Source organism: Callorhinchus milii, unplaced genomic scaffold (genome assembly GCF_018977255.1).
Source record: "Callorhinchus milii isolate IMCB2004 unplaced genomic scaffold, IMCB_Cmil_1.0 Scaffold10, whole genome shotgun sequence".
In the NCBI taxonomy this organism is placed as follows: Eukaryota; Metazoa; Chordata; class Chondrichthyes; order Chimaeriformes; family Callorhinchidae; genus Callorhinchus; species Callorhinchus milii.
Genome location: NW_024704751.1, coordinates 3,752,861 through 3,777,464, shown reverse-complemented (window position 1 = coordinate 3,777,464; position 24,604 = coordinate 3,752,861). Strand labels below are relative to the sequence as shown.

Sequence of the window (24,604 nt, the reverse complement as noted above, 5' to 3'; positions counted from 1 at the left end):
GTGAAACTCCCTTCCATTTCTGACTCGTGCCATGAGATACTTAACATCCACCTGAACAGGAGAACACCTTTGACAATACAATGCTTCCTCTAGAACTGAACTGAGTTTCAAATTAGACTGTGAACACAAAAGTCCAAAGTGACAATCTTCTACCAAAAGAACCAGACTGGAAAGGTCTGAGGCAGGCAGACATCAACACTATGTATAATAATAATAAACCTTGCATTTGATATAGCGCTTTTCACGTCTTCTAGACGTCTCAAAGCTCTTACAGAATAAACTGTAGAGTGAATTGACTGAATGTGTGGGCGAAATGCAGCAGCCAATTGCACACAGCAGCAGCGTCCCACAAACAGTCGTGGATTGAAATGACCAATTTATTTATTATTGGTTTTTTTCTTGAGGGATTATTATCAGGCGTGTGGAATAAGGAAACTTGCCCAAGGTTTCACTCTGCCGGGAATCGAACCCAGGTCTCTCACTTGCAAAGCAAAGTGCTCTAACCACTGAGCTACAGGGCTCCACCGACCGCACAATAGAGTACATTTTGCCCACAAAATATAGTCAATTCACTTTACAGTATATTCTGTGAAGCACTGCAAGATATCTCAAAGACATGGTGTATGAGTAGCTTTAAGGGAGGTCTGTTTAATTCTAAACTAAGTGATTTACATTCGGTTAACTGAGAATGAACTGTGCATGTGCCAAAGCTTTATTGATGTCATAATGGCCGAAGTCCAAACTTTCGACTTTGCATCAAACAAAGCCAGTTTGCATCAGAATTTCCCAGTTATAACGATCAAAAATTCAACTCTACACAAGTATCAGTTTCATTTTTAAGAACATCAGTTCATCTATTTGGAAGATAGCACATATTGATGACACAATGGCATACATAGTGGTCCAAGGTCTGGACTGAGTGGAGTGTGCTTCTCCGGGTCAATATTGATGCTGCATGGATTAGGCCTTTGTCGCCAAATTGGCACCACCCGCCCTGTCTGCTCAATCAATGCTGAATTTTAGAAACTTCTGTAGCGTCAGTACTTCCGTATGTGCTGGTACAATTTCAGAGCTTCTAAATTATAATTTACATTTTTAGGGGTTTTGGTTTATCATATCAGTTGGGATCAGGGCCTGTTTGAACAGGTTCACGCAATCAACACTAATCTCTTTATTTAGGTCAGCTTTTCCTTACACTTCCTGCAGAAATTGATGTACAAACCGAAAAACGATGCTTAAATTTAAGATTCTTACATTCTCCTTACTTCTAGAGCTTTGTAGTTGTAACAATACTTTTAATGTTGGCTGTATTGCTTCAACTGAAGCAATCATATTTGATATTTCATATGTGAAGCAAAATATGGGCATTTCCATCAGGATGTTATTGAACAGCCATCAGCAGCAACAAATTTACCCTCATAATAATTCTTGTTTAGAGATTAGCCAATTACAATTAAGGAAACCAATATGCACAAAGTTATAAAAATCCTTGCATTTGGTATAGCTCCGTCCATATAAAAAAGACATCTCAAAGCACTTCATAGGATTTCTAGCAAAGTGTAGTGAGTGTATTTGTTGGTGAACGTAGCAACCCATTTGTTCATCTCAGTTAACATAAGTAAAATGGTAAAAAAAACCTAACCACTCAGAAGAAGAATGTGAAAGAAAATAGTGAGCTTAGAATTTAGACTGCCTCGCAGCACATCAAACTGAGAATAATTTCAGAGGTCTTGAAAACAAGACCGTAAATGGAACTTAAACTTTGATATTCCTTAAATAAATCAATGCACAAAAAATACTGTTCCAAAATTAATTCAGCTAATTTGTCACAAAACCAAAAGCAGACTTGTGCACAAAACCAACTGCGGATGAATGTTGCTCTGAAACATTTTTGAAGGAAATCTCAACACCACACATAGGCCAGCCTACTAAAACAGACATAGGTCTAACTACAGAGGTTTAGGCAAGGTACTGAAAATCAAGAAGTGATGTAAACATTTTATTTAGATAAGGCGATCTTACTTCCTGAACAGTTCTTGTTCATGGTTTTTTGTCTTCCATTTATGTTGAAGAACTTCTTTGCAAAACCTCAGCTTTCCATATAAATTCTAAAGAAAAACTGAGGAAACCTAATCCCAAAGCACCATAACTAAGACTTATTGTATTCTGCACAAACGTTATTGGCTTGCTGAGATAATTCTGTTAATCACCTACAGATAGAAATAAGATCAAGCACTTAGTATTGGTGCATTTTTCTCTCGTGTTAAAAGGCAGATACAAAGACATACATAAATTGTGATCAACATACCAACATACTTGCGCGCATGCACAGGCAGACACAGTTACAAAGGAAGATGCTACAGTACAAAAATCAACAGCAATATCACCAAATGACTTTTTGACACAACTGGGTAAATGAGGCAGCATCACACAAATCCAGGCATTTCCTCACAAAGAAGTCAAGAATAAAGCCACTCCCTTTGCAAAAACTAACAGGGCTCTCAAAAACATAGGCAGATGCCTACGTAAGTCACTAATTTGGTCCCTCCCTCTCCCCAACAGCAAGGAAAATGACGCATGAAGAACTATATAGAATCAATAGAAAAATTCTCACACAGAATGATATGAAGGATATTTCTTATGCTATATTCAGTTTATAGAAAATGGTTAGTGAGTACGTTTCTTTTTAAATTGCTTGCAGGACTTCTAGGTGAAATAGCATTCAACATGTTTTAAATGTTGTAGCAAAACACATCAATCTTAACGTATTTAATAAATGATTGCAGTTTCTCCACATTTCGACAATTTAGTTGCTTTTAACACTCATCCCTCTTTCTGGCGCTATTGCCCAAACAGAATGTTTGGACAAATAGAATAAATATCTATACAATTGTGCTTGAAGAATCCAAATACAGGGAAAGAGACCAAACTCTTGCCTTCGTTTCCTCGCTCATCTAAATAAATGCATGTTGCGGAGTATTCATCCTTGAACGCTACTGAAAAATAGTACATTGTGGCTTTAAGAAACACAAGCCAAAGATCTGGAGCAGAATACCAGACATAAAACAAGTCGAGAGCAGCCAATATCATCAGCATGGCGTGACTAAGGGGAAGTATACTGCTTCTTGTGGCATTATCTCATCTCCCAAATACGCACAAATCTGAGTACTCAATCCCAACCACCTTAAACTTTCAACTGTCTACAGCAGCATCAATAACTGCTTTTCAACTACTGGATTTCAGATTTACAATAAAGGGTTCTCAGCAGCAAGCATTCAGTGAACAACAAAGCGTACAGGGATGATAAAAATCAGAGGAACTGCTACATTTTCTAACAGAAACTGCTAAAGTTTTGCAGAACTTGGGCAGAAAAGAACTTGTGCTTTCGAATACTAAACCAATTTTAAAAAACATTGTACACTAGCTTTCATAACATTGCACAACCAAAAATTCAAACAATAATATTTTCAAAACATACTAGAAATTAAGGAGTGTTCTGTACATTTTTCATTCTTCTATAACATTTGCCATAAAAACAAATGTTGCAGATGATTCATGAGCAAAGCACACATTCTGAAAAGCTGCAAAAGGCTTAGTATTCAAGAGTTAAATCCAATACTTTTCTTTGACAGAATGCAGATTGGTCAGCTGAAGGTTTTACGCAGTCACAGTGCCCCTCTCCATAAAATAGTGTTGTGCTTGAAAGTGACAAAATGCAACAATCTAATATATGTGGACGGGTCACAGAGCAAACATCTGGCTGCTTGGAACACTGAAGGGCTGGTTTACTAAGATAACTTAAAAATAAAATGCATCACCGCATTTCCATTCTCTTTAGACTGAAAACATAATTCCCTTAACATCTCTGAAGATTATTCCAGCATCGTTGAATCAAGATAATCAAATGGTAGCTTTTCGAAATCATCTCACCTTGGCTTCAGCAACCACCAACAGACTTTGCACATGTTAACATCAATTATGCTTATTCAGACTCCAGGTAATATGATTATTTGTTATACCTGGAGATAAGTGATCTTTATTATGCTTTTTCTTTCTGTTCGCAATCCTAACTTATGTTAATGCCATTTATCAGTCTTGCAGGTGCGGTTTTCTTGGTGACCAATTGCAGACTCGGTCAGGCTGCTTTATGGTGCACTGATTTAACATTTGCTTATAAACGGTTACTCTGTTCTCAGTCCATCATGGGAGAACTATCCAATGTGTGAAATGGTGGGCATAATGCTGCTTAAGTTAGAAATACATACAAGGCAAAATAAGATTTCCCATATCATTTCTCTTTCAATTCACTATTTTGAAATAAACTTTAAGTTACAATAAATATAAATTACTTATTTCTAATTTTCTGTTGTTTATAATACAAGGTGCTTTCGAAACCAGAAAAGCCATCAATACCTTGACTAACCCACCCACAGTAACCCATTATATGGTAATGCTTCCAATTTCTGGATCTTTACTGCGTTTTAAATACTGAAAAATTGAAAGCTCAAAATCTCAATAAAGTATTCAAGTGAACAAGATGATAGGCAAAAAATGTTAGTGGGGTGGTTAATGTAAGTAGTGAGAGAATTAATTCAACATGGGCAACAACAGATTGGATAATTAAGGAATTAGCGCATTTAGATTCTATAGAACAAACATCAACTCAGACACCTATATCCATCCAGCCCTTATCCACGAGAATGACATGAGCTCACAAAGCTCAGACAAAGCATTTGGTCATTTTGATGAATGGAGGCTTATCTCTGGATTTCCCCCTTCCCAATCTGTTTTTCATATGTTTGTTCTCATTTACACGTTTGACTAAAACTAGAATGGGAAAAAGCTTGGCCAGGAATAATTCATACCATTAACAAAAGCTGATGCAGCCACGATGGCGGTTTCTTGAGGTTGGTAAAAAAAAACGCAGAGAGCAAAACTACACCACTTCCTATCACTTGTCTTATTTCAAGAAATAATTCACAACAAACTGGCCCGATGTGGTAGAATTTCACAGACACCGGTCAAACTGTGATCCCTCACTTAAGTGACCTTAACGTGTGACAACTGAACCATTGAAAAGAGACTCTAGGAATAACAATTTATAATATAATAAATGATGATTATATCATAATTAAAATTTATCAGGTTCCATGCTTCAAATGTCCAAAGTGTTTAAGACTATATTCTTCTTAGCTCATGAACAAGAAAGAACTTCCGATTAAAAGTAAGCAGACTGAACTATCATGACTTATTCTAGCCTTTAAAAGCGCTATGTCAAATGCAAGGATTATTATTATTATATCCACAAATACAGTGGGGGAATAATAATGTCATCCAGGTTCTTGAGCCAACCAGATAGCAAAGAACACCGACAAAATACACCCAATACAAAAGTAAGACTGTCACAATAGTGAAAACAAGTCATACCTCGTTAGATATAGCTAACCAGTCAACCTTTATGGTCCATGGGGTAGGATACCATTCATAATAAGAATTATACTTAAGCAATTGTACTTCAAAAATCCTTTATTTTTTCTAGATTAGTTTGATCCACTTTCACCACACCACTTTATATTCACTTTTAGCATTCATGTGTCCCTCTACAGTATATTAATAGAATCTAATAGTATCATGCAAGTGTTTTAAAAAAAAGCATCTGTTTTCAGTTGGTCTAAACCTTCACTCTCTTCTGATGGTTCCTTTGCTAGCTCCATGCAGGAATTGCCAGTGCAGTTGGGAAAGGTAGATACCATTTGCTGAACAAAAATTACAATCCTTTGCATCCAGAGCATTCCATGTGCTGATGTTTTAATTTACACTGCACTGTGCTGAGCAAACATTGCCTCCTTTCCACAGGGAATAGTCACTTAAGGCAGCCATCATACAGCCCCATTAACACCTGAAAAGCAGCAGTGTGAGTTGAAAGAAAAAAGGAATATCAAATCATTTACCCATAACTAAAATAAATCTTTAACAAGCAAGCACTTGTTGTAAAAATCCACGGCATCGGGGTTAAAATTCTATAAATCCTACGACATTTCGATAGGCTCTATCTATAAGTGATTTTGGAGGATGGAAGACGTTGCACCAATCACATTGAGCCAAAAACGGTTTCTGGCTATCCATTCTATAAAACTGACATATACACTGTGAAAGACCATGTACAAAATGAGTATTTAATTATTTCTTCAAGGCATAATATTCCATAGTGTGAACATTACACATCATGAAAATGCAGCACTCAGATCAAATTTCTTTGAATCATTTTGAAGGATTCTTTTAATGAGCTTTTGCACTGTAATTAAAATTCCAGCTTCATTTATAAAAGGTCAAATAATATTTTTCTTAAAAAAGGCAGAAAACGACTATTCATCCTGATGTTGAATTTAATTCTTTTACAAAATTTTTTTATTACCTTGCCCCATTAAGTCAAACATAGTAGTACTATTTTGATAGATCTTAATCAATAACAATTTGACCTACCATTGATGCATATAAATTGATACAGTTTTACTGAGGCTCAATGTTTGTGGCAGAAAGTCTGCCCTGAAAATACACAGTAACACAATAAAATTCCAAAGTCCTGACTCAGAGCAGCCTACATCATTGTTCAAGTCAACTGACTTCAACCACTTAAGTGTTCCTCCAGACGCTCCCTATTCATTGTAGCAATCAAGACAAATCTAGAAAAAAACTGTCAGAACTCAATCACTCATTCAATCATAATCATCAATGTTCAAAAACCACTTCTCTGTGAATAATTAACTATGTTTGATATGCTTTCTAAAATGCTTCAACACAGGTACAAACTTTACTCATTCTAACTAACGAGCAAACAGATAATAATATTCCTTGCATTTGATATAGTGCCTTATCACATATTCAAGCCATCTCAAAGCGCTTCACAGTACATTTCGCCCACAAATTATACAGTCAATTCACTTTACAGTATATTCTGTTATTAATTGTAACATATTGTAAAGTGAACTGACGACAAACAGTCACGGATTGAGTGACCAATTGTATTCTTATTAAGTTGGTATACATTTTAGAAAAATGATTGTCCAACAGCTTGATATGGACACAAGTACACATTTTTAGTATATTGTATAAATAAAATGTACTGTGTATTGAAACAGATGATTCCTTTGGGTAAAAATAAGCCATCACAAATGTAAAAAAGTAGAATAACCAGAAAGATGTATAATTTTATGAGCGTCTTTTGGATAAATCAAGACAATTGACAAATATGATCTATGATTAAATATACATGAAATACCAAAAACATCTAAAATGAGTTAGGTCAGCATGATCCAGCTGGCATATGTGTGAGAGGTGAGAAAGGGGGAGTGAGAGAGAGACTGTGTGAAAGAGGGAGAGAAAGAGAGGGAGAGCGATTGACAGAGGGGGGGGAGAAGAGCAAAAAGGGAAACAGAGAGTGGGTGGGGGAGAGAGAGTGATTGGCAGAGTGTATGTGTGATAGTGTGAGTGAGAGGGGAAGATTGAGAGAGAGAGAGAGAGAGAGAGAGAGAGAGAATGTGAAGGAGAGGGGAGAGAGTGAATGTGAGAGGGAGAGAAAGAAACAGAGTGTGTGAGAGGGAATAGAGAATGTGTGGGGGAGAGAGGGGAATTGAGAGAGTTAATTGAGAGAGTGTGTGAGAGAGTGATTGAGAGGGAGGAGGTGTGTGAGAGGTGTCCTTCATTCCAACCCCCGCTTCCCCTCCTCCCCACTATGACCTCCCGACCTGGCTGTTCCCTTTGCAGAGCTTGCTTCATGTCCCCACCCCCCATTTTGCCCCCTCCTCTACGGAGTCCATCTGACTCGCTCCCTCCCTTCTACAAGACCTAACTCTTTGACCTCACTTTCGGTCATCTGTTCCCCTCCCCATCCCACCTCTCTCAGCTCCAACCCCCAGCTCAGGTGCCCAAGTGACAAGTGTTGAGTGCTTAGAGATGTCCTTTCAACATGAAAAGGTTGCTGTGTAAATGCTGTTGTGTTTCTGGAAGGGAAATATGAAATATTGTTTAGCCGGCCCGCAAAACTTTTGCAAAAAGGGAAATTGGCCTTTGACAGTCAAAAGGTTGCACCATCCTGAGTTAGGTTATCTCAGCCAATATAGTGATGTACTGCAGATGTTACAATTTCTGAAAACACATTATCGAAGTGTGCTGGAAAGTGCATTTCTTTCTGGAAGTAAGCAATTACTTGAATTGAGGAACCAAAAACAAAGGGAGTGAAATTTCCCTTGCCTCAAACTATGAATAATTACTCTGTATAGATTTTAATAAAGAACTTTTCCCAGATTTAGATGAAAGCAGCAACAATACACTACGGAGCTTCCCATCAATTACCAATTCCTTCACTACATTCTTAGATTAGAACTTTCATGAGATGGCAATTACAGATCTTTTCAAGTTACTGCTGTTTTGCTTATTTCCCCTCCTATTGTACTGTTAACCAATGATGGTAAAACAATTAAATTGTATACTAGACATCATTTTCATTGTTTTAAAACATAAGATGCACCCCTTCCATTTCCACCAACAACTTGCATCTACACACCAGCAACTTTAATGCATTATAACTGATTAACAGAACAATGCAAATTAAAATCAACAAATCTTTGTTTATGATCAAAGCTTCAAGAAGATGGTGCTATTTCAAGTCCTCTTTAGGGTAGTTTCAACGGAAAGCTGCTCTTTCAAAACAAAAATGTTTGAATTCAAACACATTTTACGTTAAACAACAAATTCCAGCAGAAGGTTGATTAATTACCAAGATTTGCAACAATGCCATAGCTCAGTCCTCCATCTTAATGCACAGAACAAACTCCCAATTATTCCTCGTGCAACAACATTTGACAAGACACTATGTAGACTCCATTTGATGAAGTGGCATGTTATTCCAAAAACAATCACTTCTACAATGATTTGTATCTTAATTCTGGTTTAGCTTTGAATTTATTTTGCCTATCACGTTTTGTCCTCAAATGCAAATTTTGTCAATAGTAAAGTACAAAATCTAATTCTATTTTTTGAAAATCCCATGTCGGTTTTCAATCTTATTCCAAAGAGTAATCCTAGCTCCCTTAGTCTACCTTCATACCAGTGATCTAGCTCCACTGATTCTAGTTATTGTTCTCTGCACCAGTGACCAAAATTAGATGAAATATTTGAGGTGCTGCTTCATAGATTTTTCTTCTGTTAGTGTCCCATGATGTTCTCTGACTTATTGTCATCTCAGTGAACTTTTATGACATGAAATCCATATTTCTTAATTCTGTGTACTTTACACAGTTCTGCTTCCTTTAGCCACCAGATTATAGTGTATAAGATAAATCTTAGCTACAAAAATGACATACATTCATAATGCAAAATCTTAAATATAAATTTTTCTGGATAAAAAATCAAAGCTAAAATTTTGTTTTCCTACATTACTTACAGTTCGTCTCTTTGTCTCTGTGACAACACCATTTTGACTGTGTGAAATCAAGTCAGATTGTACAGCAGCTGCTGCCTCCTCCGCAGGAGATCCAAAATCCTTGTGAACTCCTGTATTAGTATGAGGACTGCCACACAGTGGCCCTACGCCAATGAAAAACGCGGTTTCAGAAGCCAAATCCAAGATTCAAAAGAGTGGCTTGTTCACATTCACCGAGCAATATTCATTTCACCTGGAAATAAAAAAAATTACAATTAGTCAGAAACAACTGACCAACAATTAAAGAACACTGTATATTCACAAAATTATACATATATATATCTTGCCTTCTTTGTTACCACCAAATGATAATTTCATAACAAAAATGGTACTGCTGATGGATTAGCATGTCATGCTCCACATGAACTTTCAAATCTTTTTAGCGTAAAGGCCAAATTGATGGTTATACAATTGTAATATTGGTAAATCCATCATAAGCCATGCCAAATTACATACATCTAATTTTAATTCATTGGATTTAGGTATATACAGTATAATGTTCTATTTAAAGAAATCACATCATGCAATAATAAAAATCCTCAAATGATACAAAGCCTTTAATTTCGAGAGGATGTGTCAAAGTATTTTATAAGATTTATTGTAAAGTGTAGTGGCTGTATATTTTGTAGGTAACTAAGAAGGGTACTTAAAATGAAGACCTCAATTAAACAAATCAAACTTAAAAAGTTGCATAATGCAAGATTCTACTTCCTGTTTTATATAATGCGGTCTATCCCAACAAATACACTTGAAGTTGCTATTTTCAAAACAAATAATAGTAATAATCCCAGTTATTTACACAACTGTCATCCCAATAATTAAACAAATAACTGAAGCCTCAAAGGGCATGGATATATACTTCGATTACTGCAAGCAGTTCACAATATTTTACATAGCATCTTTCACGTAGGAATGACAAAAAGTACAAAAGCGCCTTACAATATTCTTGAAATCCACAAACTCAATTCCCCATCATCACTTTTTCTTGTTCAACCATGTGTCTTGACACATGTAGAAACCCACCGTCATGCTTAACAGTATCCAAACGTTCATCACCATGCTTAACAGTATCCAAACGTTTGAGGTACCATAAAATTACTTGGTGTGCCCTGTGCAAAGATCTTTAAATATACATTGAAATAATAAACTGGATAGAGTTTAGCTTTGCTCAATTGGTAGCATTCTTGCCTCTGTGTGGTATTGGTTGAAACCCACATCAAACTTGCATCGAGGCTTATACTCCAGCCTATAGTAAAAGTTCTACTCCTTTCCCCTCTACTGGAGAAATTGATGCCCTTTATTAAAGCTTCTCTTAGTGTCCTCGCCAATAATCCTCCATGGTTACTTGTGAGATAGTGATGTGCACAAATTGGCTACCACATTGCCTGTATCCTACTCCATTGACAGTGATTACATGTAAAGCACTTTGAGATGTTGGAGGTGCTAAGATTATTAGCTGTTAGAACCTATTAATGCAGATTTATACAAGAGTTCAACATGAATGCTGGAATGTTTCATTTATATTGCTCAGTGTACCCAGAGTGAAAATGATTGAACAGAATTAGACAAGTTTCCAAATCTATTAAAATGAATTCTGGAGAAAGTGAATCCATAATTTAATCTTATTTTCTGAACAGCTGCTTTGAGCATGGTTACATCAAAGAATGCGAAAAGTTACATTTGCTTAAAATCATTTTTCTTCTCCTAGAATTCTCTCCCTTAACTGCTCATCCCCAAGTCAAGCAATCCCTCGCCAGCTCAGTTTTGCTCTTGCAGCAACTGATAGGTGGCGTACAACAGCCTTAGTTAGTTTTCTTCTCAATCTGAAGAAATTGCACACCAGTACTTCCCGCCACACTCAATGGCTTGGTTTAGGGCGAAGAATAAAATATGTTTGGAAATCTCAGGATAGAACCCATGTCCTATCCCAAACGACAAGTGCACCAACATGCTGCATCCCACTGTGTTAAATTTTTGGAAGTTTTTAAACTGCAAAAGTAATGACATTTGCAATTGCCAAGCAATTAATGCAACTGCAAGCTGTTAAGTAAAATTACATCACCATCACATAGTGAAAATCTTCTAGATTCAACCTAAAAATAAAAACTTTTTCATGATGCAGTTTCAATTGATGCAGTCCTGTAGCTCAGTGGTTAGAGCACTTGCCTTGCAAGCGAGACACCTGGGTTCAATTCCAGGCAGAGGGCGAAACTTGGGCAAGTTTCCTTACTCCACACGCCTAATAATAATCCCTCCAAAACAATAATAAATTGGTCATTTTCAATCCACTACTGTTTGTGGGACACTGCTGTGCATAATTGGCTGCCGCGTTTCACCCACAAATATACAATCAATTCACTTTACAGCATATTCTGTGAAGTGCTTTGAGACGTCTAGAAAACGTGAAAAGCGCTATATCAAATGCAAGGATATATATAATTAACATTTCCAATTAATTATTAAATGAACAGATAATATTCTGTTGATTACCATTACAGTAGCATTTTAGTGTCACAAAAATAGATATTGGATGTTCATTGATTGAAATATTGTATTACTGTATTATTATTGTAATATCAGATTCAGTCACTCCTACCAATTGATGCAAGACATTATTTAACTCTTCGAGCAATTCAAACATTTTTTCATAAATACTATACTTCCAAAGAGATGGGCCATGAAGATTTGTAAACTTACAGGAAATTTCACCAAAAAAGTAAATATAATTCTATATTTCTCTTGACTACTTAGAAACATTTGGAATTGTGTTCCTCAACCCATTCTGCTAAGCAAGCTTCAACTGTATCCAAAACACTTCAATACAAAATCTGAACTTTTACAAGGAGTTGGTAACAATATAGAAATTGGTATAGCAGTTATTCAGCATAGAAAAACTGTAGTAACTAATGAGTTAATTAATGCCTTGCTCAGAATTGCTAAAGAAAAATTGAAGCTTATTCGGGAAAGCTGAATAAATGCAAACAACAAAGAGACGTGATTCATTTGAATTAAAAAAAATGTGAGCAACAAGATTTGGTATTGTACAAGGAAGAAAAATGAACACACAAAAACTAGTGGGTCAGTTCACTATGCTGCAAGATCATAGAAAACATACAGTATATGTAAAATAAGAAAGGCTGTACCTCACAATTTTATAGATGGAGGATGCATAGTATTCCAGGAAGGATAAACTCTTGCATTCTGAAGCCGCAATGAAAAGTTCAAAAACAATCCAATGTTCAAGGAGATATTGGTTAATTAACTTTTTTTAAATCAATATTTCCATCCACACAATTTTTGGGGTCAGCCAATTGTCTGACACATGCAGAAAGCCAACACCACGTTCAAGAATATCCAAACCAAAGTTCCACACATCCCACCCACACATGAAAATTCACATGTATCGGAATGGGCACTTTCTCCCTGCTTATCTAATTCTGGAGAGTGTTAGGTGCAGGCTGAACCAACTAAAATGTAAAGTTTGCTACCCACACAAATTACAGATTTGCGCAACAAATATTTTTTTCTATCTGACCAGATCTTCAAATCCAAATTATGTTGTCCACAGACAGTTGTACATGCTATGAGATATAGTTATACAGAGGTCATGACATGTCTGATGGAGAGAGGCAGTTGTTAAGGAAATACACACATTATTTTGGAAGCTACCTACCCAAATACTGTACTACAAAAGTGATCAAGTGTATATTTAATAAATGTTAAAAGCAGTGTTAAATGTTAAAGCACTGATCTACACTACAATTATACACTCAAGACATTTTTGCAACTTGGGAATTGACTGCAGCTGTCTAGAAATTGAGGTCATTTAAAAAAAAATTTAAATTTCCACGTTTCCTCCCAATACGATGCTTTGCAACTTTAGTGGGCAAAAATCTAATTTTTTTATGCAACAGCTAATCATATTCAGCATTTTATTCCCAGCGAATGGAGAATTTGTGCTAATGAATTCCTAAACCATAATTGCTTAAAATACATTTGGCAGGATTTCAAAACAGACAAGGCCATGGCTACAATTCATTCTTTACTGGAAAAGTGTTTTTGTAAACAGAGTGGTTCCTCAATCATTTATTTTCACCAGTTATCAATGTAGACCAGAAACAGGAGCGCAAGGTGAATCTGAATTTGTAGCACCTCTGTAATCCCAATTTCCCTGCAAGTCTGCAGGTGCAAGTTCCCCCACTGGAGCTTGATATTCCAATACCAATACCCTCATCTTGCCAAACATTTTCACATTGGTGCTGTTCAAACATGTATCCAATTTCTTTTTCATGTTATAGTCTTGGCTTCAGCAGACCCTTATATGTGGCAGTGCATCTGTTTATTCATGGTTTCATACTTTGAATTTAGAAGAAAATCTACTGTGTGTTCATTTGGTCAATATATATATATATCAAACAGTGTCAGTCTGCCTCAGTTGGCTAGAGAAGAGAAGTTAAACTGAGGTCTCATCTGCATGTTGAGTGCACGCTAAAGACCCATGGCACTATTTGAAAAGAGAAGTTTTCACTGGTGTCCTGGCCAACAAACCCCCAAATAAAATTGGTGATTCATTGCGTGACTGTCTGTATATAAATTGTCTGCTGCATTCATCTACAAAATAGTCATTACCCTTTACAGCAATTTCTGTGAAGCGCTTCGAGACTTCCCCCTTATGTGAAAGGCCCTATATCAAACGCAAGGATTATTATTATTATTATTACATAATTCAATCTAATTGGCTGTTCGTTTGTTTGTTGTTTATGGAATATGCTGACATAAATTAGCTGTTGCATTCACCTATATAACATTCACTTTCATTCTAAGCAGCATATTTTGGAAAGTGCTTTGAGGTGTTTATTTTTTGGTGAAATGCACTGTATAAATGGAAGTAATTATTGAAAATAATGGCGAACAAAAAACAAACCAATATTTAGGATAAATATTCTATATCATTGCCCTTTGAATAACCACATTGTTCGGATTTAAACACTAAACAGACTATTGATACATTTTTACAATACCAAGGACAAGAGTTACATCTCTGAGTCTAACTCAAGTTAATAAATTTATATGCAACATTTGGCCAATAGAAAGACATGGACACATCATGTTGCAGCTTTTATAACAGCATTTCATGGGGACAGTAAGTTCACCTGCACGGCCATGACACTTTCTAGTAAGTCTATTAAGTGTTTTGAGATAATCATTTGCTACTAACAATTTACCAGAATATTATTTTTCCAGAAAATTAACTATTTCAGAACAATTTAAATTTTGATTTTGACTGAAATACAAAAAAAACAAAGAAAACCTGACACTTCAGCACAAATCTGTTGAACTCCAAATCTAGAGTAACAATTATTATTAGCAACGCCTAATAATAATCCCTCCAAAACAAAAAAAATAATAAATTGGTCATTTTCAATCCACGACTGTTTGTGGGAAACTGCTGTGCGCAATTGACTGCCGCGTTTCGCCCACAAATATACGGTAAATTCACTTTACAGCATATTCTGTGAAGCGCTTTGAGACTTCTAGAAGACATGAAAAGCGCTATACCAAATGCAAGATTATTATTATTAATAACCTTGATTTATTAATCAAATTAGCTCACCTAATCATGTTTTTCAAGTTTTTTTTGTTAATTCCACTAATTGAAAACTGCACCACCCAGGAAGCTGAACCTTGTGCACTTACAGCACAATGCTAAGGTATTGTTTTAACTATAAAACCAATGTGTCCATTAGTAAAGGAAATAACACTGTATACTTTAGGAGGAGCACTCCCACAAGAAAAACCTGGCCCAGGTCCTAGTGTTTTAGGCTGAATACAAACACTTCCACCTCAGAAATTAAGTTTTAGAATTCTGAGATCGACCCTTTCTCTGAGTTATTTGAAATCTAGTAATCCAAAAATTACCATTTATAATTGCTAAGATATATATTTGCTCCCCTTCGTGCTAATTTCCCTTTACACAGTATATAGAAAGCTAAATAATTTTTTTTTAAAAAGAACCAGAATCATAAGCATACAAAGTGAAACAAAAAACCCTGTAGATTTCAACCCATGTTCCAGACAAAATCCTGTGACATCATCATTTAAAATACCTTCTAAAATACATCCAGTTATTCAAGTATATAGTTGACAGTATATTCATATTTTAATCTATATAACCATCTAAGTTAATAACCATTGTTGGGAATCAAAAATGCTTCAGTGATAAAATTACAATCTCATTCACAACCATTATTTTGTACAATTGGGAAATTACAATAATTTTTTTACACTTCATCCCAGAAACCTAGAAGTCTCAAATTAAATGTCACTTTTTAACCTAACAGCAGCTGATTTTCTGCACACATGCTATTGGCCACTTGTGTGAAAAGGGGGTAGCCACTAAAGAAAATTTAAGTAATCATAAATTATATTGAGTGTCTGGCAACTTGTTAATTGAGAAGCTCACACAGTTCTGCAAAGAATAGCACAATTTTCTAGACACAGTATCCCCAGCTGCTTTATACCAGCCACAAAGGTATGTAGCTTAGGGTACAGGATTGATTTACAGCTTGGTGTCTACCACCCACCAAGTCTTCAATGTACTGACTATCAATGAACCAAATCAGATATCTCAGTTAAAGCACAATTCTGTTATTTTCGCTGTCCATCACACACAGTAGCTCACAAGTTCAAAGATCAAAAAAAACATCAAAATGGCAAACTACATTTCAGAGCTTCGGACCAAAATAAATAGTGCCCTATGCTATGGTTTGTCAAAGACACTGATCACATTCCTTTTGATAAATTTGCCACGACTGTTAGGTGATCTGTATTTTTGCTGCCGTCTATTCATATTGGCCTTGTACAATAGACTATTGCCTTAAAAATACAGTCACCTCACCTTACAATATGTCCTGTGAAATGTTTGGGAGACACCCTCCAGTCATGAAAGGTGCTATATCAAAATGCAATGATTATTATTTTTTGTTTATCAGCACAAGTGGTAGAGTAGGAAACTCTAGAAGTACTAGACACATTTGGGTTAACCAAAATAAGTTTCGGCTATTTGATTTAGAGATAAGGTACATTAAATTTTGGGAAACCTACCCTGTATCCTTGGTACAGAAATGTTTGAAACTGAACATGACATACATGGGAAGATAAAACCAATCGTGACATGTACTCGCGGTGATTGTTTTTTTTAGAAAATCATGCACCATATCATCTAAGATAAGAAACTGCTTCCAACTCTAGATGCCTATACCAACATAAACTGTATGGGAGTAAAGCAAGCCTCTTAAAATCAAAGACACGAAAAATACTTAATGATTTCCTTTTTCTCTCGTTATATTAAGTTTTCAACCGAGAAGACAAAATTATAAAATATGCTTAAAACTAACAAATATATGTCCCAACACATTTCAGACACTTTGCTCCTGCTCACCAAATCTCTTTCCCTAACTACCGTGAGAGGCAAGAGCACCCGCCTCGCAAGTGAGAGACCTGGGTTCGAATCCCGGCAGGGCGAAACCTTGGGAAGGTTTCCTTACTCCACACACCTGATAATATTCCCTCAAGAAAAAAAATAATAAATTGGTCACTTCAATCCACGACTGTTCGTGGGATACTAGTGTGGGCAATTGGCTACTGCGTTTCGCCCACAAATATACAGTGAATTCACTTTACGGTTTATTCTGTGAAGGGCTTTGAGACGTCTTGAAGACGTGAAAAGCACTATATCAAATGCAAGGATTATTATTATTACCTTTGCTTGTGCTTTCAAAACCGGTTCTGAAAAAAGCTCTCTGTGCCTTTGACCACCTCCTGCATATCATTCCTCAGTGAAATATACTATACAAGCTCAAGTTGTATTTAAAATATGCACCAATATTCCCCTGTAAAGTCCTATATACTCCTGTATAAGTCCCCTGTAAACTAGGCATAAACCATAAGCATAGGGAACATGTTGCCAGACTTTTTTCTCTTTGTATTCATACACACATTCATAATATCCAGGTTTGATTACGCAAACTCCCTGCTTGTCGGCTTCCCCAACTCCTCCCTCCATAGGTTCAGATCATCCAGATCTCTATAGCCCGTGTCCTCTCCCTCACCTAGCTCCGCGACCCATCAGCTCCATCCTTGCCAGACTCCACTGGCTTCCCATCACACAGAGGATACAGTTCAAGTTTCTGGTCCTCACTTTCAAAGCTCTTCATGGTCTTGCTCCCTTTTACCTTTGTGACCTCCTAACCCCTACTAACTTGCCCGCTCCCTCCGCTCAGCAGGCTCCGGCCTGCTTCACATCCCCCCGTCTCGCCCGCTCCGCCATTGGCGGGCAGGCCATTCAGCCACTTTGTCCCCACCCTCTGAAATTCTATTCCCACTGTCCCTCTGCCTCAACCCCTCCCTTGCCTCCTTCAAGGCTCGTCTCAAGACCCTCCTCTTCAACCACGACCCCCCCCGCTCTCCACCCTCCCCGATTCCGACCCTCAGCTCGGATCTGAAACCTCAATTGTCCAGCGTCTTGGGATGTCCTCCTGACGTGAAAGGCGCGATACAAATGAAATTTTGTTGATGATGTATACAGGATTAAAAATTCCCTTCTCTTCCCTCCCTTTTCCCTCAATGTTTAAACAATATCACACATAGCCACAAATCTACAGGATTGTTCATCAAAACCCCAAGAGAAACTACTCTTTTTCTGAATATCACCACAGCCTTTAACACTACCTAAATAAGCATAGTGCATAATCAGCAATCCGAGAAAGTTGCATGTCTATAAAAAGGCGTACAATATTTCATGGAATAATGGATGCTGGAGCCACCAGAAGGAGCTCAGACAAGTGTGCTCCCAAAACCTCCAGCTGAAATACAGCTCTGCACAACATACTATATTCATCCAACTGCACCACCAATGTCTGGCAGAGAAATTCTAGCTGTGCTGTGTTCCACTTTAGATGTGTAATGTTAAGACTCTGAGACAGTTGACCTCAACAATTGACAAGCTTCACCTCACTCACTCAAAGCTGCTTCTCTAACTATCTTTTGGCTAAAATGCATCCAATTTTGTCAATTTTTCATCATAGGAAACTGTCATTGTGTGGGTCCTGCAACCTTGTTTCAATCCTTTGATTTCTCTTTTTCCTTTATGTATCTATGCATCAGTACCATACTATTTGACCATAAGATTTTTTTTCAATCCTAAATATTACATTTCATAATTGATACTCGTGGATTATGAGGAACAGAAAAAAAATCCTGTCACCACACATGAAATTGTGCACAAGATCACTAGCACAATTCCCACCCTAGTAATAGAGCACAATGTGCGAATTCCACACAGCCATACATTTTTTTTGCCAATAGAGCAAAGGTTAATGCCAAGAGAACGTAGGTTAGGAAGATTTGGGGAGAAAGGAAGAGAGAGGGAGGCTAGCACAATACAATGTCATTACAACCATGGAGAATACTCTAAATTATCAGTTTTTTAAATTGGAAAACTTGTCATGGTTATTAGGATAATTTTGATGCATCATATTTATATTATAATATTATTCCAAAGTAGACAAAACATATTGTTTGACTGGTCTAAAGTTACCAGTTATCAGCCTGGCTCAGTTGATAGCACGCTTGTGATTGATTCACAAGGTTGTAAGTTGAGATTTTGAGATCAATCAAGTCCATTCCAGCGCTGCATTGTCGGAGATGACCTCTTTGGGTTGAAATGTTAACTGGTTCTCGTGGACTTAAAGATTTGATGACATTATTCAAAACGATAAGGGATTATATGCTGCCAAACAATGCCCCCGATAACTAAATGGTTATTACTTCCATGCCAATTTGCAGGACACTGTCATAATAATTATGAATTACTTTACACAAACTGACTGCAAGGTTTGCCTCCGAATACATTGTCACTACATTTTACAGAAAACTGAGGCACTTCAAAACATTTTGACATGATAAAGAGCCATATCAAACACACTTTCTACTCTCTCAAAGATGACTAGGAACATGGGGCGGGTCACCTTACATTAAGGATAATAGGAATTATTATTTGTATACTGGTATATCCTTTTTTAATTTTTGAAAATGAATAGTCATTGATCACCAATTTGAGAAGATTTCTAGTTTCCATCTCCAGGCTAATGAATATAGCCTCCATTTTGGATTTCAGTGTATTAAGAACTGTTCTTCTTAAAAAAAAGTTTGCAGTACAATATTATAGCTTCTGAATATGACGCACCAATGCCATGGGTATCATTTCTGAGTTAAAAGTATCAAACAGTCTAGCTAATTCTGCTTACTAGACATTTCAAACTTCTAGGCTATTAAAGCAAAGATTAGCTTTTCTAAAAATGTAACTCTCAAAAAGGGGACATATAGTTTTACCTGAGGCTCTGAAAAAACATTTTACTCTAATTGCTTTCCAATTTTTTTTCTCTGATCTAACTTCCTACCATTGTCACAATTAAAACAGAATTGCAAAAACTCAAAATGAAGCTGTAGATCATTCTCAATATGTATTGATTCCTTGCAATAAAGCTGCTTCATTCCTGATGCAGTATTCCTTTTTTAAAAAAAAATGAGCAACTGAGTCATCTCAGCAATGACTGAAGGAAGGTATGATGGGTAATGTCAGAAGCATTGGCATGATCTGAGATTAACTTGCAACCTAACCCTTTCAGAGAAAGGTAGATGCTTTGCAGATTTACATTAAAATAGAGTAATAACTCCACTGTATACCAATAATTTCACACTGAAATACAAATTCCAGGAAACATTACATACAGTTAAAATTCTCTCCCTAAAACTGTATACTGGTTCTCTTCAAGAGCAATGTTTTAATGAGGGCATATTATAGTGAACATCTCATATGGTTCCTTGATTAGATTGGAGCTCTAAATGTGAGCCGCTATATCAGTATTGCAGTGTTGGCCTAGTGTTGCATTCTTTTCAGAATTCCATTAACGTCACAACATACAATATGGTTAATAAAAGTCCCAGTGGGAACAAACGACAACAATCCCATTAACTGAACCAAGAATCAGAATTTGCAAAGTCATAAGCAAAGGCTGTAAACAAAATATTTGTGAAAACCTGCTGCAACAGTAAAAATAGATTTGCAAAGGAATATCATATTTATTGAAAGGTTGTTGGAATATAGGCTATGTTTTAAAAGTAGGGACCACATTTTAAACTCATTAGAATTATAGCTATTAAGGTATTTGCATTTGAAACTTTCATACTATAAGTGCCTCTGAATGGGTGCAGAAATCCAGGATATTTTTTCAAATGTTTTTCTACAACTGAGACCTTTGCAGATCAGTATCTTTACCCATACTATTCAGCGTCATTGCAGGGTATTGTGGCAGAGATCTCATCTAAGGCTCCAATTCTCCTTTCCTCGCATGAACTAGGCCTTTCAAACCAATTTCTTCCAGGCCTTCAAATTTATTTTTCTATCATAAATAATGCACAAAAAGGTACCAATGATACAGAATCGAATTTGTGCTATCGTTTGCATTTACTTCACAAAAAAATGGTTACCTGATCTGATTTGAAGCCATCCAAACATTTTTTTAAAAAAAACTCAGAATGCTTCACGACAGGTTATCCAAACTGTATGAATTAGATCCAGGTCTTTCTTAACAGCATTTAGGTAGAACATGTCATAGAATTCCAATTGCTGAATCTTTTTGCTCATTGAAAGCAAAATGTTCATGTACTGATCTATACAACATACATGTAGACTCAACAGCAACCAAATCACAGCCACATGTTCAAAACTCCAGTATGCATTTTTTTCATATTTTTCCATTTTAATTTTTGAAAAGTCAATTTGATTTTCTCATTATGGAAGACCCAAATTGAACTTGGTAGGTTGTACATTAAAACATATCTTTTTTTTTCTAGTTATACTTTAAGTTAACATTATAGATAATGCCAAAGCACATTCATGCACTGGATTCACCCAGTCAGGTTAACAAAACCCTACGAAAATCTCAAGTTGACTAATAGACTGAGGTTGAAGAATTTAATCTGAGTGTTTGACTATATCTTGCCCAGCTAAGCATAAAGTGACCAAACAGGTCTAAACATGGTTATTTGTGCAATGTGTCATATCATCTATTATGGATTCTTGCTAACATCTGTTCCAATACCACGTATTTGAAAATGGATAATGACAACGTTTCATTGATCCCCGAAAAAGCATAAAATCGGTTTAAAAACCTAAAACCTTTTAAATCATGCGACAAAGACATCACATCCGCGGGCATTCATTCGGTTCAGGTTGAGCATTCTGCAAGAACAGCAGGACTGGGGGGGGGGAGAGAGAGAGAGAGAGAGAGAGAGGGTGTGGAAAAAAAAACTGGCTAAAAAAATGTCGTAATGTGAATTCTGCATCACCAGAAAAAGCCGAATGAATGCACGGCAGAGCCCGTCGCACCGCATCGACCAAAGGAATAACCATCAAGGTGTGTGTGTGTGTGTGTGTTTTTTAAAAAAAAATGTCATTCGGTGTTGCATCAGGTATTCCGGGAGTCAACGAGCCCCCTAAGAAGCGACAGAAAGACATGGAAATATCGAATACCGATTCGATCATAAATAGTTGGATGCCACCCTCTTTGGGCGTCTCACAAGTCAAGATCCACCCTGCGGTAAAATAAAAATTCTGGTTTCTTCTCACTCCACCCAAACTCGTCAGTGCCGCTTTTACAACCAGATCAGCTCCTTGAACCCATCCGTTCTGTTACGTAGACTTTTATACATCTTTTTTTTAAAATTAAACCCCCCCCACCACCACCACCACCACCACGCACACGCGAATAAAAAAAAACACACACACACACACAACAGATCAGATTTTGATGATGCATCTCAAAAGAGTCGGGCGGCGGCCACGCCGGCGGCGAGAGGAAAAAAAAGGGAGGGAGAAAGAGAGAGAGGGAGAGGGTGTGTGTGTGTGTGTGGGGGGGGGTGGGTGTAGGTGGTGGTTGGGGTGTGTGTGTGTGGGTGGGGAGGGGGGTGATCGTCAAAAGAAAAGGGAAAAAATAAAACCAACCCGTATTTTTCGCGCACGGAAGGAAGGAACGGGGTCACCCCGAAATTCATGAAAATAAAAGCCGCCCTCCTCCTCCCGGCCCCCCCCCCGACCACCACCACCAAAAATAATAATAATAATAATAATAATCATCCTCGCATTTGATATAGCGGCTTATCACGTCTTCGAGACGTCTCAAAGCGCTTGACAGAACCTACCGTGAAGTGAATCGACTGGATATTTTGTGGGCGAAACGCCACGAATGGTGGGTGGTGGGTGGGAGGGTGAGGGAGGGAGGGGGTTTAGGGGGGTGGGGAGAGGGGGAAGAGATGCAGAAAACACGACGAATTGTGGAATTTCTCGAACAAGGATAATAATTTTTTTGAAAAAAAAGGCCACGTCGCCCACTCACCCTCACGGGATAGACAGATTATATATATATATATACGTATGTATGTATAAATATATTTGCGTGTCTTTTAAAGAAAAAAAAAGAAAAACTAAAAATAGGATATATATTTTTTCGGAGAAAAAAAAAGGTCGGTCAGGAAGGAAGGAAAGAAAGGAAGGGAGGGAGGGAGGAGGAAGAGGAGGAGGAGGGGGGCACTGCACTGGTGGCGGGCGACAGCATCGGATCATTTGAAGGTCCCCCCGGTCGGTCCCTGTCTGTGTTTCACCAACGGCCGGGCGCCATTTTATTACCACACACAGCAAAGCAGAATCAGTGAGAGGAAAGTCTTTCTCGCCCCGGCTTCTCTCTCTCTCCCTCCCTCTTTCTTTCTCTCCCTCCCTCTCTCTCTCTCCTCCTCCTCTCTAGTTTCCAAACGGACACCGACTTACCGCGGACAGAGAGTCGGCTTTCGTGTGCTTGGGTAACGGCGACCATTCAGACGAGAATCCAGGGTGTTTTTTTTTCTCCACCACACCACACCCCCCCCACCCACCAACCGCCGGCTGTCAAAAGAGGTTAAAGCCGCCGCCGCCTCCTCCTCGTCGTTTTTTTTCCTCGTTCCCCCTCTCTCTCTCTCTCTCTCCGGCTCACTCACCCTCCGCTCCGTCTCTCCCTCTACGCTGCCGTGTGGAGTCTGCGCAGAACGAGCTGCGCACTTCGTCCGTTTCTCTCTCTCTCTCTCTCTCCCCTTTCGTCCGAAATGACTGACTTCGCCTGCGCCGCTGTGTCTCGCGTCCGTGCGTAGCGTAACGTAACGTAGCGTGCGTGTCGCGTGATGGCGGGGGTGCGGTGGAGTGGAGACGCCCCCCCCCCCGCCCCTCTCCCTCCCGCTCCGACTTTTGCGCGTGCGCACCTACGGTCGCCCTGAACTGCGCCAACGCGTGAGCGCGAGAGGAGAGGGCGCGAGCCCAGGGTGACGCCACCGACCGTTGGCGAGCATGCGCAGTGGGGCCGCACTGGCTTGGCAGCTCAACCCTTAGCTAACCCTTGAGGTCTTGGAGTGGTTCTCTCTCTCTCTCTCTCTCTGCTCTTACGATGCACAACCTTTAATTTAATGTAAGTATTTATTCCAATGCCCTCCCTTTTTTTTAAAACTTGCCCCCACCCCAAAAAAAATGATGTTACGGACCAATCTTCAACAGCTAATCGTGGTCAGGGCGTTCCACGTGCCAACCCTCCTCGGTGTAAGGCGAGTGCTGATTGTCCTTACGTTTCGGTGGTAGCCACTCACAGGATTTTGCTGTAAAGTGTAGTGACTGTGTTCGCGGGCCAACACTGTAACCAGTTTGCACACGGCCACGGAGGAAGGAGGACGTGACCAACTGGCAGAGTCGGGGGGGGGGGCGATTCTCGGCCACCACGCAGGGGAGAAACCTTTTTACGAAGGACTTCAGTTTAACGGATCATTCGAGGGACCACACTATCTCTTGGGAGTTTCTCCTGCATTAGGAGCTCGACGTCGACAACAAAATTACATTTCTAGAGCGCCTTTCACGTCGGGAGGACGTCTCGACGCGCTGAACAGTCAGGTGTCGGGGCCCGAGCATGGCGGTGGGGGTGGTGGTGGAGGAGTGAGGGAAGGCAGAGAGGTGGGAGGGAGACCATAGGCACGGTCAAAGAGAAAGGT

The 24,604-nt window shown here is 38.2% G+C and overlaps 1 protein-coding gene across 2 annotated transcripts in view; it reads right to left on the bottom strand.

Moving 5' to 3' along the window:
• LOC103183306 (lissencephaly-1 homolog) overlaps positions 1-23,688 on the bottom strand; it is a 35,559-nt gene extending 11,871 nt beyond the window's left edge. Inside the window, exons 1-2 of one of the 2 annotated variants that reach the window (XM_042338490.1) lie at positions 23,573-23,688; positions 9,443-9,674 (exon numbers count right to left, since the gene is read on the bottom strand). In XM_042338490.1, coding sequence (XP_042194424.1) covers positions 9,443-9,474 — 32 coding nt within the window. In that variant the 5' untranslated portion in view covers positions 9,475-9,674; positions 23,573-23,688. Of the gene's footprint in view, positions 1-9,442; positions 9,675-23,366; positions 23,550-23,572 lie in introns of those variants that run through there. The other variant, XM_042338489.1, reaches the window with a different exon arrangement.
• Positions 23,689-24,604: the final 916 nt, after the last annotated feature.